The 16,321-nt window shown below is 39.0% G+C and overlaps 1 protein-coding gene across 1 annotated transcript; it reads right to left on the bottom strand.

Moving 5' to 3' along the window:
- Positions 1 to 241: 241 nt before the first annotated feature.
- Positions 242 to 16,321, bottom strand: LOC110153664 (E3 ubiquitin ligase TRAF3IP2-like). Its single transcript, XM_055161832.1, has 10 exons — positions 16,243 to 16,321; positions 15,051 to 15,254; positions 14,237 to 14,346; positions 9,860 to 9,971; positions 9,593 to 9,774; positions 3,783 to 3,871; positions 3,436 to 3,504; positions 3,255 to 3,359; positions 3,096 to 3,170; positions 242 to 519 (listed from the first exon to the last, which is right to left on the bottom strand). The coding sequence occupies exons 2-10, from the start codon at positions 15,242 to 15,244 to the stop codon at positions 337 to 339; spliced, it is 1,119 nt and encodes a 372-aa protein (XP_055017807.1). The 5' UTR covers positions 15,245 to 15,254; positions 16,243 to 16,321; the 3' UTR covers positions 242 to 336.

Below are 16,321 nucleotides of genomic sequence, written 5' to 3'. Positions count from 1 at the left end.
GGCGGATGTCATTTGTCACTGTGATAAGAGCTGTTGAAAAATCACAGTAGCAGAAGTTGTAGTAGCAGTAAAATAGTTTTGATAAAGAAGCTGGCTGTTTAAGTATTAATGGAGTCCAAGAAGAGACTGGATACAACACGCCCTTCTTATAAAATCATGTGAACAGCGACGGCAGCCCTGCAGGAACTAAAATTGATTTATGCAGCACTCAAACTTTAATTTGATTGATGGCATCTATTTAATGACTATAAACAATTTAGCTTTAAGCAGTGACATTTCCAAAGAGTATATGAGAGTTTTACAAAATATATATGCTACTGTAGGAGTAACTCAGGTCTATAGTGGCCGGAGTGCGGGCGTGGTGGCACAGAGGGGCACCGGCTGGATGATGACGCTGATCTCTTTGGTGACGGGGGGCGGGGCGTATCTCTCTCGCCGCAGCAGCCGCAGTAAGAGGTCCTCACTGTGACGGGGCCAGTGGTAGACTATGGTGTTCTGTAGCCAGCAGGGCACATGCTCCTGACAGGTGCAGGGGAGACAGGGGTCAAATGACATGTGACATTGATAATAGGTACATTATAGGTCGAAACCAGGACTGAATCAGGTCTAAATGTGGATTAAAACAAGAATAAACTAGGACTAAATTAAGGTTAAACAAGACAAAACCTTAAATTTGTCTAATTAGTCTAAATAATGACTAATGACAAAACCAGTCTAAATGAAATTAAACCAAGACTAAACTAAACCCGTTCATGGGTATAATTCATGGGTATTTGTTGTCATGGGTTAAGGGTAAACTAATTAAACTAGGCCTAAGACTAAACCAGTTTAGATCAAGACTAACCCAGATTTATATTAAAATATAATATAATTTAGAAGTCAGGGATGTAACAATAATCTAAATATCGTGATATCGTATCGTCAAAGTTCTCACAATAATATCGTTGACCATCACAATATATTGAATTACAAGTCTCTTTGCTTAAAGGTTGTATAGAGGATTTTCCAAGGAACGAGAAATCCAGCGACTGTTTGTCCTTTTTCAAATGTTGCGCATGCGTGAAACCACCCCCCCTCCCCTACAGCTCCTACGTAGAAACGCCTCCTCCCGCCTCCTCCTTACGCCAGAAACAGGTTTGTTTACAGCCGGTGCGCTGCACATGACTTGTAAACAACTAACTACAGTGTTGGTTAGGCAAGACGGAGAAGTGAGGAGCGGGGGGAGCGGGTGCGCGGACATTTCGTGCACGGACAAGAAGTTAGGAGCAGGGAGAAGAGCGGAGCAGGGAGAGAGGAGAGAGGAGAGGGGAGCGGTGCGCGGAGATTCCGTGCCCGGAGAAGTGAGGAACAGGGGGAAGAGCGGAACGGGCAGCGGGGAGAGGAGCAGGAAAGGGTGCAGAGAAGGGTGCGTGGAGATTCAGTGCGAATGAACTAGCTACAACACGCAGCAGCAAGCGGACTCTTTCTTTGCCTTGAAAATTACGTTTTCAGACATAGGATATCGCATTCGTGTCCTGAAAAACGTTTGTCTAGCTCTTGGAAATAAAGTACGTTTTCATAATAAGCAGAAGTTACCTGTCCAGGAGTAATTTGGCGACCAGTGCGTCAGTCTTTAGACCCTGCGTCTGCTTCAGTTGCGCCATCGCTGGAATGAATCTTCAAGAATCACCTTAGTTTGGCTTCGCTGCTTTTCCCCTTGTCTTCTTCTTTCAGCGACCTCAAAAACTGGACTTTCTTTTGCGGCTAACTGCTCCTGGATTCTTGTCTGCCATTGCAACAAACTTTGTGCTAACTGCGAGGAAGATGTAGGTCAAAAAAGCCGCTAAGAACTGTTGCGTTAGTGGAGTAAACAGCGTCTGTGCGTCTTGCGTCTGTGGACTGTGTGACAGGCGTACGCAAACCACGTACCGGCGGCGCGCAGGCAAGTCAGTTACACTAGAAACGTAGGGAGTTTGATTGACAGCCTGTCAGCTAACAGATAACGAGGCAGTGTCGTTATCTATTGGCAAATGTTTAGCTGGCCCCACCACGTCCAGAGTTCATGAATTTTTATTCTCTTTTTTTTGGTCATCATAATTACAAGGCTACTGCATCTCTATAATGCTATTATTGACAATTTGAAACAAAAAAAAAATCCTCCATACAACCTTTAAATTAAGAGTTATGGTGCAGCAATAGCTAAAAAAAAAGACAGAGGGAACTACATAGACCATGATCCTTTGCTCCATTTCAGTGCAGACTACAAAAAGCAATAACAGTTCTAAGCACTTTTAAGCCTTAGTTCTTTGGTTCAAGTCTTGTCAAGGCAATTATCATATATATTGTTATTTTATTATTGGATATTGTTACATCCCTAATCGTGAGCCTCCCCACCATATTGTGAACTTTCCCACGATTTTGCAATAAATATCGTACCGTGGGGTTTAAACTGTGAGACTTGGATATCGTTACACCTCTATTAGAAGTTGGTCACAAAAATGCATATGGAAATTTTGAAATGCTATGTGAAATCATAATGCTCACAATCACAATACTCAGTTTGGATTTAGTACTGTGGTCATGTGCCGGTTATCAGTGCCTTGTTATAATAATATAATAATGACTTACACTTGTAATGTGCTTTACCGGGTTGTGAGAGCCTCAAAGTCCTACACTGGCATCATTATTCCTTCACATTAAGCTGTCATTTTACACACAGCCGCCCTGGGACTGACGCCAAGGGAGTGCTGAATTATACATATTGTGCTGATTAACTCAAATATGATGAATTAAATGTCTATTACCATTGTAAATGTGTAATTTTGATGCCTAACTTTTAATAAATGGATAGTGGTTTATGTTTTATAAGCATCAAAAGCCATGGCTCTTATATTTACTTAATTTCTGGTGACTGCTAAAAGTAGCTCTCTGGCATTTTTGCTTTGTAAAGGTAGCTCACCGAAAGAAAAAGGTTGTAGACCCCTGGTATAAACCAATCACCTCTTCAGCCATTCATACAAATGCACTGTCTCTCCTTTCACCATGATGCCACAATCCTCCTTCAGCCCATCTATTAACTGAATCTCTCTATCTACTTGTCTCACTATGTTTCTTACCTGGGATGCGTTTAGGAATGTAACAGGTATAAATCTGAAATTCAAGCTGCCTTGTTGGATGAACTCATTTTGCATCTGAAAAGCACAAACATATGGGAATCATTTTAAATATTAACAAACTGTAGAAAACCCATTTGATCAGTACCATGAAGCATTTACCATAGAGTGAATGTATTTCGTGTGCAGGCCCTGACTGTCCACTGCAATCCCCTCCACATCTGCTTTGTACTTGGGGCTGATGGCAATGATGATCAGAGTAGAGGGCTTTGGAAATACACAACACATTTTAGGACTTATCAAATATTCATTCAATTAAATACATTTTTCAGTAGTTGCTCACATCTTTTAGAAACCTGTCTCTCCAGCTGTTGATGTCCGTGCAGTTCACAGGTACGTCTACTACGTCAATCTGCAAAAAAACAAAAAACAAATCAAAATTTGTAAAGCATGCAAAAAAATCTGTTCACATTCATGGTGTCTAAAGGGTAATATTAAAAATGTATTTAATGAATTATGCCATTTATTCTTGTTTGATGCCAACTTTGAGACATTTCTATTTCTTTTAAAAGGTAAAAGTTAAAATCTAAAATTGACAGCTTTTTTAAAAAAAAGAAAATAAACAGAAAAAATAAATAGATAAAACTAAAATAATTAAATAAAAATCATATGTAAACTTTGATCATTTACAGTGGGTCGGAAGCCGTGTTTGGTCAAGAATTCCGCAAATGGGAGGACGTCTGAGGAGGCGTCAGATGAGTAGGTGATGAAGATATTTCCTGCAATAAAAACAGCCATTAGTAATTAGGACATACTCAGTAATTATGACATTTGAATGCTCTGAATGAACCATTGTTCTAAACATTCTCTTTCTTAGTCAGTGGAAAGCCATGCTGCCAGGTTTCATTCTTTCACATGACGGCATAACATTATCACTGACCTGAGTTATATTATTTCATTTTGGCAGTTTGCCATGTGTTTTTCTGTCTTGACCTTCCTCACGTGGACCAGTGTGGTATTATATATTATTACAGGCTTTGCACTTGACAAAGGAGTGAAGGAATAATGCAGCTCATTAGAGAATTACAGAAAATAAAACCTTGATTTTTTTTGCACACACTGGACGAATACGATTTTAATCGACTTTAAACAAAATCAGAGCAGGAACTGCTCCAATTTCAAACACAAAAGCTTCTTACATTTAAATTTTTATCATATGCTATTATTATTTAAGAAATTGTAGAATGACCTCTAATTGTACCTGCACAATAAACTGCTTTTAAAGTAACTTGTTTAAGTAAAGAAGTAAACTTGTTTCATAATAATCTTTGATTTCACAATTTTGCTATTTTTCAAAATCTCGATTATTAAAAACACAAATTAATCATATTAACTCAATTAACTGCTCAGCCCTACACCTCACAGTAGTAACTTTGACATTAAAGGTGCACTATGTAACTTTTCTGGTGGATGGCCTGCCACCGTGTTCCTGAAAGGTCTTCTGACATGAACGAATCCAAACGATTTGGATCCTAAGACCGGTGGAAGCTAATATCCAATCCAGCACATTTTTCAGTACCAGCTCCGATATCCAATACCAATATCATTATCAATATCAGATCCCAAGTTAAAATATAGAAATCACCATGACCCATTTATGCTAACAGAAGAGCTTTTGTTTTATATGGATAATTGAGAGATCTCATGTGTTTCTGCCAGAGGCTCCTGACCTGCTCAAACCTATCAACCTGGCACCTTGGTCATGACAGAATACGTCACGATACAGATTAACAAAACATAACCAAAGCTTATCAAAGACAGTTGCACATATTTGCCATTGCATAATGCACTTTTTTGACTCTAATTTCAGAGCCAGCATGAGCACGTCCGAGCTCCTTTCACACGCTCGGTGATAGATGGCAGGGAGGGAGTGTAGGAATTTTTTTATTATAGCTTTTACTATGGCAATAATGAAAAGAATAAAGCTATTCTTTTGTAAAGGCGATACTAATATGCAAATTCTTGAGGGTGTTTTTAGCCAGTGCTTGGAAATTGGGCATGATGTGGTCTCGTCTCTTCATGCCAGTCAAGAGATGGGCAGCCATTTGGAGATTTAGAGATGCAGACAGACTTAAAGGATTCCCAGTAAGCAAACATGTGTGAATGAAACAAAACACAACTCCAGGGATGTGTTTGATGAGGTAGAGTAGGATAATGATGGAGAACTTTCATAATATCTGTTTGGCTTCAAGTTTACATTACATAAAGGCACTGGAGACATGATGTATATTTTAAGACCTTATGTTGTGCAGGGTGAAGTCGTGACTCGTGTTGTGAGGAGCGGCCGGGTCCATAGATATTTTTTTCCATGACGATGTTACATCTTTGTCTGAGATGTTTCACAGTGTGGCATTAAACCTTTCTATCTTCACAGAGACCAAACCAGACCAAGTTACAGGTCAGATCTGTGGAGAGGCAACCCTGCAAAACGTAAGAATGACATTTTTCTAGGTATTTTTGAGATATAAAACCACCTGTAATTGAATAAAAGTAAAATAGAACTGTTTAATGTCACACTGCAGAACATTCCAGGCAGAGCAATGACGTATCCATAGAAACAAGCCGGCGACGGGCCCCCCAACCAAAAAGTTACACAGTGCACCTTTAAATCAGTGCTGTGGATTTTTGTAATTATTGAATTGGTGACGCAGCCACAGTGTTAAAAGTTGGCACCACATGAACATTTTTTTTTTGTTTGTTACTGTTTTTTGTCTTTTATTTATTTTACTTATTTACTGCTATTTTATGAGTTTTGTGGTTTTGTTGTTATTTGATTTGTCTGGTTTTATTGTTTTAGGACTGGTATGATCTAATTTTAGCGATTTAACTTTTTGTTGTCTTCATTTTATTGATCTCTGTGCTTTGCTTTGTTTGTAAAATGTGCTATAAAAATAAAGTGGATTTGGATTTGTTACAACGCTTACAGGACCTTTTCGGCTCAGTCAGTTAAAGGCTCTGTAACTATTTTTTTTTAATTTTTTGACACTACAGATATATTGTATAAGCAGCTCTTGAGATCTGAATAAGTCTGTGTACCGTGTGCATCGAATTATGAAGCATTAGATATTGTTAGTTTTATCATCTTGGCTTCACTGCTCCGGCGTCTGAAAGTTGTGAAGAGCACTTATAAACTCATCGTGGTGAATCATTAGGATGCTCAGAATGCATAAGCTAAGTGAGCAATTACTTTGGACCACTGCAAAATGTTTAAAATGAACTTGTTTTGACAGTAAATATCAGGTACAGCGACTTAAAAGGTCCTATATTACACAAATTTGACTCTTGTGAGCGTTTGGCCATGTTATAATGTTGTTACCTCATCAAAAACAGACCTGGAGTTTTTTTTGTTTTTTTTTTTCATTCACACATGTCTGAGTAATCCTTTTTTATTAGTCTGACTGCATCTCCAAAGCCCAAAATTCTCTGTTCTAACTCGTGGTGTCATGAAGAGGTAATTTTCAGGTTAACAGCTCCTTCATCAGCCAGTTTCACTTTGTGGAAACCGTCTGACCTCGCAGCATTAGGATTCGTTCACTCGAAGGTAAGCAAGTACTTTTTTTTTATTTAACCAATCGCTGCTATTTGGTCGTGACGTATGTAATGCTCCAAATCCCGTAGGAAGAAGGGCAATAATGTCTTTCCCCTTGATAAAATTCACCAAACATTCTCTTTGTTCCAGCTTTAAATCCTCAATCTCAGGAATCGTTGCCAACACAGAATGTATGTCTTCATCTACAATCATCTCGGCCGCTTTGTTTACTGTTGTGCTGTTCCACAAAAGGGACCCAGACAGAGGCTTGAGTTTGACGTCATGGCTTCACAGCTCTTCACTGATTGACTGGTGCGTGGTCTACAACTTCCGGGGTTCTTGCAAACCGTCTAGTGCAAGGGTGTCCAAACTTTTTTCATCAAGGGCCACATATCTAAACACAGACGAAGCAGAAGGCCGATCGAGGGCTGTAGCCTGGTGCTCAGTACAGTGAATAATTGAAATATGTGCATGTTTAACACATTAGAATAAGTCCTCAGTCTTTATTCATGCTGAGATCCGTAAAACCCCACACTAAATATTAAGTATTAAGGTAGATTTTCAAAAACATGCCATTAAAAGTTCATTTTTAATTGAAGGTAATTTGGGCCAATTCACTTGGAAGCCTGAGGGCCAAGAAAAATTTGTCTGAGGGCCGCATTTGGTCCACGGGCCATAGTTTGGACATGCCTGGTCTAGTGTATTCCGATTCCTGACTTAGTCGCTGGAGACAAATGATACTGAGTGGAGGCACTAGTGTGGTGTCGGTCTGGCTACATTTGACCTTTTGTTCTGTAGAGATTGACAATTCCAGTTCTGAAATTATCCAAATGATTCTAATGAAGGCGCATGGAGTTTAAAAACACAGTGGAGCATTATGATTCATGTATTACCACGTGACATCACAAGGTGGAACAGAGTGTTTGCCATTTGAGAGACGAACTCAACCTAAATATGCAGCGTTTCTGTGTCAAACATGTGTGAATGAAACAAAACACAACTCCAGGGGTGTTTGCGATGAGGAAATATCATTATAACAGACCAGAAAATAGCATAATATGGGCCCTTTAACCACATTTGAAACTCATGACACTCCTCCGACAGCCCCACCCTTCTCCTCCTCCTCTCCTGAGCCAGTGACACCCCACCTGCTGGCAACTTGGCAACTTGGTCATGACAGGCAAAGTCACAGTTCAGATGATCAAACCATAAACAGATCTTTATCTCATGGATCTGACACATCACTGACGCACTCACGCATTTGCTATAACATGCATGCCATAATTATTATAGCTTTCCTTACGCCTAGAGTGAAAAAAATACATATTATTTTAAAGGAAACACTAATATGCAAATTCTTGAGTGTGGTATTAGCCTGTCGACAGCTACAAAGCTCAAAATGCTCTGCTCCACCTTGTGAAGTCATGAAGCAGGTCAAGTTAACAGCTACTGAAAAATAAAAATGGCCAAAATAACTTAATGAACTATTTTCTGATCTATGCTGTAATGTTGTTTCCTCATCACAAACTTATTTCATTCACGCATTTTTAACACACAAACCCTGCGTACTAAGCCCAAGTTCTATCATTTGGAGAATTTCAGCCCTGGAATACACGCATCAAGAATGTCAGACTTCTGGTCATGCATACTGTGAAGGATTCTCCGAAAAAGTGAGCATCAAACCGTCATGTTTGATTTTACAGTGGGATGTGTCTATTGACAAAGCTGATCTTTTCAAGTCTTTTGAACCATATCACTTTTGTTTCTGGTTCTGATATTGTCATATTTTAGTTTTGGGATTCGGACATTGTAATTGTGTGGTTGTCGGATGTCCTGACAGCGGAAAACGGCTCGAGAAATTTGTTTGCGACCTCCATAATGCAAAAGGGAATCAGATGTGTGTGACTGCAAACCTCCATTCAAACTGTTTCCCTTCCCAATGGAATTGAAAAATAGTGAAAGGCGAAGGCCTTTTATTTTTTATTCAACCAATCGCTGCTATTTGGTCGTGACGTATGTAATGCTCCAAATCCCGTAGGAAGAAGGGCAATAACGTCTTTCCTCTTGATAAAATTCACCAAATATTCTCTTTGTTCCGGCTTTAAATCCTCAATCTTGGAAATCGTTGCCAACACAGAATGTATGTCTATTCGCTGATTGGCTGGTGCCCAAACTCGCACTTCCGGGGTTTTTGCAAACTGTGTAGTGCAGGGGTGTCCAAACTTTTTTCATCAAGGGCCACATATATAAACACAGACGAAGCAGAGGGCCGATTGAGGGCTGTAGACTGTAGACATGTGTGCATGTTTAACACGTTAGAATGAGCCATGTGTCTTTATTCATGCTAAGATCCTTAAAACCACACACTAAATATTAAATATTAGCTTTATCAAGGTAGATTTTCAAAAAACTTGCAGTAAAATATAATTTTTTAATTGATACGAGGTAATTTGGGCCAATTCACCTGGAAGTCTTAGGGCCAAGAAAACTTGTCTGAGGGCCGCATTTGGCCCCTGGGCCATAGTTTGGACATGCCTGGTCTAGTGTATTCCGATTCCTGACCTAATCACTGGAGAGAAATTAAATTGAGTGAAGGCACTAGGTGGCGCCAGCCTAGCTATAAATATGGAGGATTTATGCGTTAAAAATGTGTGAATGAAACAAAACACAACTCCAAGTCTCTATCAGCCCTGATGAAGACTCATGAGTAGTCAAAACGCGTTGCTGTGACCACAAATAAATACATCCTCTGCCATCCTCTTTTATCTCTGCATTTGTAAGTTTTGATCCAGTGCAGCACTCCAATATCACAAATTTTTACAACTCCAGGGATGTTTGTGATGAGGAAACAACATTATAACAGACCAGAAAATAACATAATATGGGACCTTTAACCACATTTGATACTCACTGCACTCCTCCGGCAGCCCCGCCCCTCTTCTCCTCTCCTCGACGAAGCACCCCGAGGCCATCCCCCCGATCTGAGCCTGCGACACCCCACCTGTTGGCGGGAGGGAGAAGTGTGGCACATTTACAGACACCAGGCCCGTGTACGCGTCCACACTGTGGCTCGGCTGCTGCGGATTGCGAAGCCTGGAGAGACGGGAAACAGGGAACATAAAAGAATAAAAAGTGTCGAGTGATGTGACAGCTACACAACAGACGTGTGTTCACTAACCAGTTCGAATGTGTGCATGGGTGCCAGGTGTGAGCCAGGTGAGACGTGGCCGGGTGCCAGGGAGGTGCGTGATACCAGGTCGGTGCACTGCCGCAGGATGTATGGCAGTGTCCTATGGAAGAGGCATAAAAACAAAGTGTATTTGAGAAAAAGGTTCAGAGGTGTGTAGAGTTACGCCAAATTTTGAAGCCCGATATATCGCTACAGGAAATATTGAGATAAAGGGTTTTAAAGGGCCCATATTACGCTATTTTCTTATCTACGTACACTACCGGTCAAAAGTTTTAGAACACCCTAATTTTACCAGTCATTTAGTGCAATTCAATTCGTGAAAGTCCAATGAAGAGCTTGAAATGATACAAAGGTAAGAACTGAACAGCCAGAGGTTAAAAAAAAGATTAAATATAACAAAACACAAGTCCAAGCTCTGCAAAAACTACCTCAGGAAAAAAGAACAAGATGTTAAACTTGAAAACATGGAGTGTCCAGCACAGTCTCCAGACTTAAACTCCATCGAGCTGGTTTGGGATGAACTGGACAGAAGAGTGAAGCCAAGAAACCTACAAGTGCAACACATTTATGGGAACTTCTGCAACAGACTTGGGAAGAACTTTATGAAGAATATTTGAATGAGCCACGACCTGTGTGTTCAGTTGTTATATCTGCCAAAGCTGGACACACATTAATGAATCAAAAGTTTAGAATATGTTTTGGTCAACAGTAAACCATATAAAATTGGAAAAATTGTGGTGTTCTAAAACTTTTGACCAGTCGTGTATGTGCAAATGTTGTTTGCTTATCACAAACAGACCTGGAGTTGAGTTTTGTTTCATTTACACATGTTTTAACACACAAAACCTGCATATTTAGGTGCAGTTCTTTTCTCAAATGGAAAACAATCTACAAGAAGTGCTCCATTGTCTTTTTAACTCAAACATACACCTTCACTAGAATAATTTGGATCATTTCAGCTCTGAAATTGCCGATCTCTAGTGAAAAAAAGGTAAAAAGTAGATGTTAACTTGAAAACAACCACAGGATTTTGAGTTTTGGAGATGTAGACAAACTAATAATAAATTACTCAAACATGTGTGAATGAAACAAAACATAACTCCAAGTATGTTTTTGAGAAGGTGAAAACATAATAACGTGGCCTAAAGCTCAAGAGAATTAATATAGGGCCTTTAAAGAGACAGTATCATTAAAAGGCCTGAGCTGTAACAAATAAAATGCAGACTTAATCAATAATAAGCCACAGAAGTCAGTTAGACTTTAGACTTTTATTGCCCCTCAAGGAGAAATGTATGTTCACACACACAGAGCTCGTTTGGTGTATGCAGCAACAAACTCAGAGACATTACAACAAACATTTCGATACACTCTGCGGGGCCTGTTGAAATGTGATGGACCGAGGGGATCAGGCTTCGGTCGAGGCGGGCTCTTCTGCACCTGAGCGCCCTGTACCTCCGTCCTGAGGGCAGACGGTTCCTGTAGTAGAGTAGGAGAGTGTAATGCATCCACTCGCCCCATTACGATCTTGGGAGTGGGAAGTCCTATGATTTTAGCAGCTGAGTGTGTTGCCTTTGTGAATTTAGACTAGGGGTGCGCAAAAATATGGAAATATCAGTATACTGTATCATTTAATGTGATGAAACAGTATCGATATTGTGGGCTGCTGTATCGATATATCGCCAAGAGTATTTTTTGGTATATTTTACTTAACTATTTTGTTACAGCTACAGTTTTGTTGCTTGTTTAGTGAAAGGAAATTCCTTTATGCAACACATTTGACAGTTTCACTGTTTTTATGATTAAAATGGGTGTGTTTGATATTAACTTTGCACAAGAAGTGGTTTAACAAAGACTTTTAGTGTCACAGCCATAATTTAGCCTTTATTTTTTAATTAACCGTATCAAATCAATTTGAAATATATTGTACTGAACTGAAAGCTCACTGTATCAGGATATGTATCATATCGTGAGCTGTGTATCCGGGTATGTATTAGAGCCCGACCGATATATCGGTTGGCCGATATTATCGGCTGATATGGGCAACTTTAGGCATATCGGCTATCGGCTGATATGCTTGCTGATAGGGGCCGATATTTCACGTGGGCATGTTATACCTCGTTATAAAGCTTAGACTCTCTACATTCTGTTCATTTAATCCAATTTACAGACAGATAAATGTCCTAATATGTGGCTCCACATCAGTATTTATCTACAGAGTCATTTGTCTGTGTGTCTGTACTGTCCCTGAACACACCACAGAGTCGCGTCACTCACGTGTGTTTGTTTACACCTGCAGACACAGATCCAAACACTGAGATTACATTCTTTTTACGGACCATCGGTTTGAGTCTGGATTAAAAGGACATTTATTAGTGCAGACTTGTGATGTGAGGAGGAGCCTGTATGAGCGGTGAGTGTTGGAAATATGTCGACTCTGAAGCTAGTTTTTGTCATTTGTTATGGGTTAGCTGCTGTAGCTCCCGCACATAAACAGACTGTTTTCTATTGGTCTATTAAAGTGACTATATTGGCCGTATATTTGCTACTGGACCTGCACTGATATGTAAATGAGCTGTGAATAGATGTGTGAATTATGACATTTGCGCATATAATTAATTACCGCGGCGCGCACGTATTTACGGCTAAAGGCTAATAGCGCTACTTTCTTTACTAGTTATGGGTCCGTCGCGAACGAAATGACTCTTAGAACCGGCTCTTTGAAGGGAACGACGGGAGCCTGATCCTTATTGGGAGCCGTGTTTTCTCTTTCTCTCACTTTTTTTTCTCTTCACGCCGCGTGATTTGTGGTTTGACAGCGGCAGCGGCTAAAAACGATACTTTGAGAAATTTGCGTGTACGTAGGATAAAAAAAACAAAAAAAAAAAAACGAGCATATTTGACTGTAGTTTAGCATAAAATAAATAAGTCCCGGTTTAGTCCTTTTTCAGTCCTGGTTTAGACCTGGTTCAGTCCTGATTCAGTCCTGCTTTAGACGTGCTTTAGTCCTGCTTGCAACAAAACAATCTGAAGAGCCACTTGGGAGCCAAAAGAACCAGCAGCTTTTAGTGAGCCGAGCCAAAAGAGCCGGTTCTCTAAAAAGAACTGGAATACCCATCACTAGTGTCTAGAATGTGATGCAAAAATGCCATTAAGTCAACCTACTGTCTGTAAATATGATGTAAAGAGGCAGAATAACAATAAATGTTACCTAAATAAACCCAATTTAAAATCCACCAGAGCCAAACCTAAGTTTTTTAAACAATTCAACATTTACAGTGAATTTTTACATCACTAAATATATCGGCGATTATATCGGCTATCGGCAGCTCCAACTTCCATTATATTGGTTTCATATCGGCCACAGCAAAATCCATATCGGTCGGGCTCTAGTATGTATCATATCGGCAACTTGTTAATGACACTCAGCCCTACTTACCTGGTCCCTGAAGGTTTTGTATTCACCCTGTGTGTCTGTGTGTGCGTCTGTGTGTCTGTCCACCCATGATAATTCTGCTATTTATGGACCGATTGTCACCAAATTTGGTACGTGGGTCAAACCCCTGTGCCCGATGTCGCAAAAATTTTTTGGTGATGATCCAAGGTCATTTGAGGTTACATGGGTCAATTGAAAGGTCACGCCATTATAAAGAATAGGCAATTTCGACAATTTCTGAACCATCTGTGGGCTAAAATATTCACCCAATCATCACACAAGTTGGCACACACATAACCGGGGTACACTGGATGTTACAGGTTAAAAATGGCCAAAGTCACTTGAAGGTCAAGGTCAAATATGCATTTTTGGTCATAACATTGTATGTACTAGAGCAATGGGAGTGGTCTCAAAATCTCAGAAAAAATATTATCTATTTATAATTCTATATATACTATTATAATATACTATTACTCAAGTAGTGGTAAGTGAGAAAGTAACATTACTTCAAAATAATATTACTCTAGTAGATGTACAAACTAGTGATCCAAGAAATTATGTAAGTTAGAGTAAAAAAAGTATTTGGGAAAACTCCAAATAGTTCAAATCTCTTTTGTTGTGTTTTGAATACAGAGGTGTTTTTGACCTGTTCAGACTGTTTTTACGAGCTGAGAGTTTGGCTGTCTACTGCACTCTATTCCACATTTGCTATACTAGTAAAGAAATTGCCAAATATTTTTTTGGAATCATTATTATATAATTTACTTTCACACCCAATAAAATTCTACTTTCACACTGACATTCTACATTCTAAAGTACTACTACTCCACTGACAGTTAACTTCAGATACTAACTAAGGATAACTAATCACCTCAGTATTACAGTAAGTACTTGAATACGCCCTGTACATTGTGTAGTATAAGAGCTCTTACCATGAGCGGGGTTAGAATGGAGCCAGTCCTCTTCAGACCTCAGGGGGAGCGGAGCCTCCAGCTCCTCTTCATCAGACTGAGGACTGAGGCTGGATTCTTCCAGCTCAAACCTGAAATATGAACAGTAACAATCACAGGTGAGTGGAAAAGTCAAAAATTTTACAAAAGAGTAACGTTACTTCAAGTAGAAGTGCAAAGAAATGATCCAAGAAATGACACATGTAAGGGTAAAAATGCATTGGGCAAAACTAATACTCCAGCAGAAGGCCTAATAATGTTTTACCATTTAAAATGAAAATTATTGGAAGAAATATAAATAATGCACCATCACAAAATCACAAAAAGTTTTTTCAAAGGATAGACACAAGAATGAGAAAAAACTAATTTCATATTGTTAAAAACAAAGCATTTTCTACTGGTAGGACAGTGGGAAGAGGAACCAAAACTTTAACTCAAGTAAGAGTACTGTTTCTTTTATTAAAAATACTACTCCCAGTACACCCAGTTCTAGTAACAACTTTGACCATGCTCGTCCTGTAGGGTATCAACATATAGATATACTTGATGATACAGTATTCAGTATATTTGTGTGTATTTTAATACATTATTTTCTGATTGTTGCTTGTTTCTATTCATTGTTTTAATGAGTAGAAAGATGGTAAATAAAGTTTAGTGGTTTAACAAAGAAATATCGTTAGAGACATATTCTTGCCATACATTGCCATGTGGCATTATCATATTATAAACTACGTATTTTGTACTGAATTAAATCATGAGGGACCCTGTTGTCCTACATAAAACCATCTGTGATTACCTGGAGAATTCCAAACTTTCCACCGGTATGTTTTTACTTTCCCCAGACACAGGCAGGTGAGGATCCAGTTGCTCCTGTCTCTTCTGCTGATGGTCCTCTGTGCCTGAACTGTGTAAGTCTGGTCTCTGGGTGGAATATACAGCGCTTATAGCTCTCGGCATGAACTCCTCTACCCCGCCTTCCATGATGTACATAATGAAATATCTAAAAACAATAAGAAATGTGTTATAGTGTTATATTTTGGACAAGTTTTGATGCCAGATGCCCTTCCGGATAAAACACTCCTTAGTAGAAAGTAATGTAGCACCAAAGACTGGGTCAAACCATCTCTGTAGACTAGGTCAGAAGTATCGAAAATCTGACACTAATCTATTCTAAAACTAGTACTGAAACTAGATATTCATTGGAGCAAGAATTGATACTAAAAAAGTCACATTCACTGAACTGAAATGAACAATATTGAGCTGTATCAGAACAAGTACGAGACCACTGTGCCACCTACCCGAACACTGACGGATTACACAAATATAAAGCCAAATGTTAGTATAAAACTAAGCACTATTATTTAATGATGAAAATGACATTGTATTGTCTAAAGAAAGTGTTTTTTATTATCAATGTGGTATAGGAATAAGTATTGAGTATTGACTCTATTACTTAATATCCTTTAGATCGTTAAATTATAATAAAACTTAATTTTGAGTTCATTTTGTTTAAAAAAAAAATCTAAATGCAAATAAGGGAAGATTTTATGTGCAAATGCTCATTCTGAATTCTCAAATTTGTAAGATTTTACAGGCTAATCAAAATAAATATTGCATCCTAAGGTCTCACCTGTTAATTTTTGTGTTATTATTTTGGTAAATATATATCATTCATAACTATACGTGGTCAAATTTTTTATCGCTTACGTAATCTTTTTACGTCTCCCTTACGCCATTAAATCATGACAAACCAAAAAAATATATATACAAAAAATTAATAATGAGTTGCTAAGTAAACTATTTAAACAATAATCACGCCTTTAAACATGCTATCCAAGCATCTCCAGATACGTCTCCATCCGAACCATCCGTTCGCACTCGCCAACCCGTAAAACTTTTAACACATTTTACCACTTCTCATTAATTATCTCACAATTCTGAGTTTATAGATTGTTAATCCGTGCTGCAGAGAGAGAAACAATGCTTACCTCTTCACGTGTGCATTCTTGGCTCTCCGGAGGGGTGCAGAGGCTTGCGTTCAACACCGCGTTATATGCAAATTTTTCC

The sequence above is a fragment of the Boleophthalmus pectinirostris genome, unplaced genomic scaffold (genome assembly GCF_026225935.1).
Source record: "Boleophthalmus pectinirostris isolate CB_2022bp ecotype Guang Dong unplaced genomic scaffold, ASM2622593v1 HiC_scaffold_10, whole genome shotgun sequence".
Classification (NCBI taxonomy): Eukaryota; Metazoa; Chordata; class Actinopteri; order Gobiiformes; family Gobiidae; genus Boleophthalmus; species Boleophthalmus pectinirostris.
This window is presented reverse-complemented; position numbering and strand designations above follow the sequence as displayed.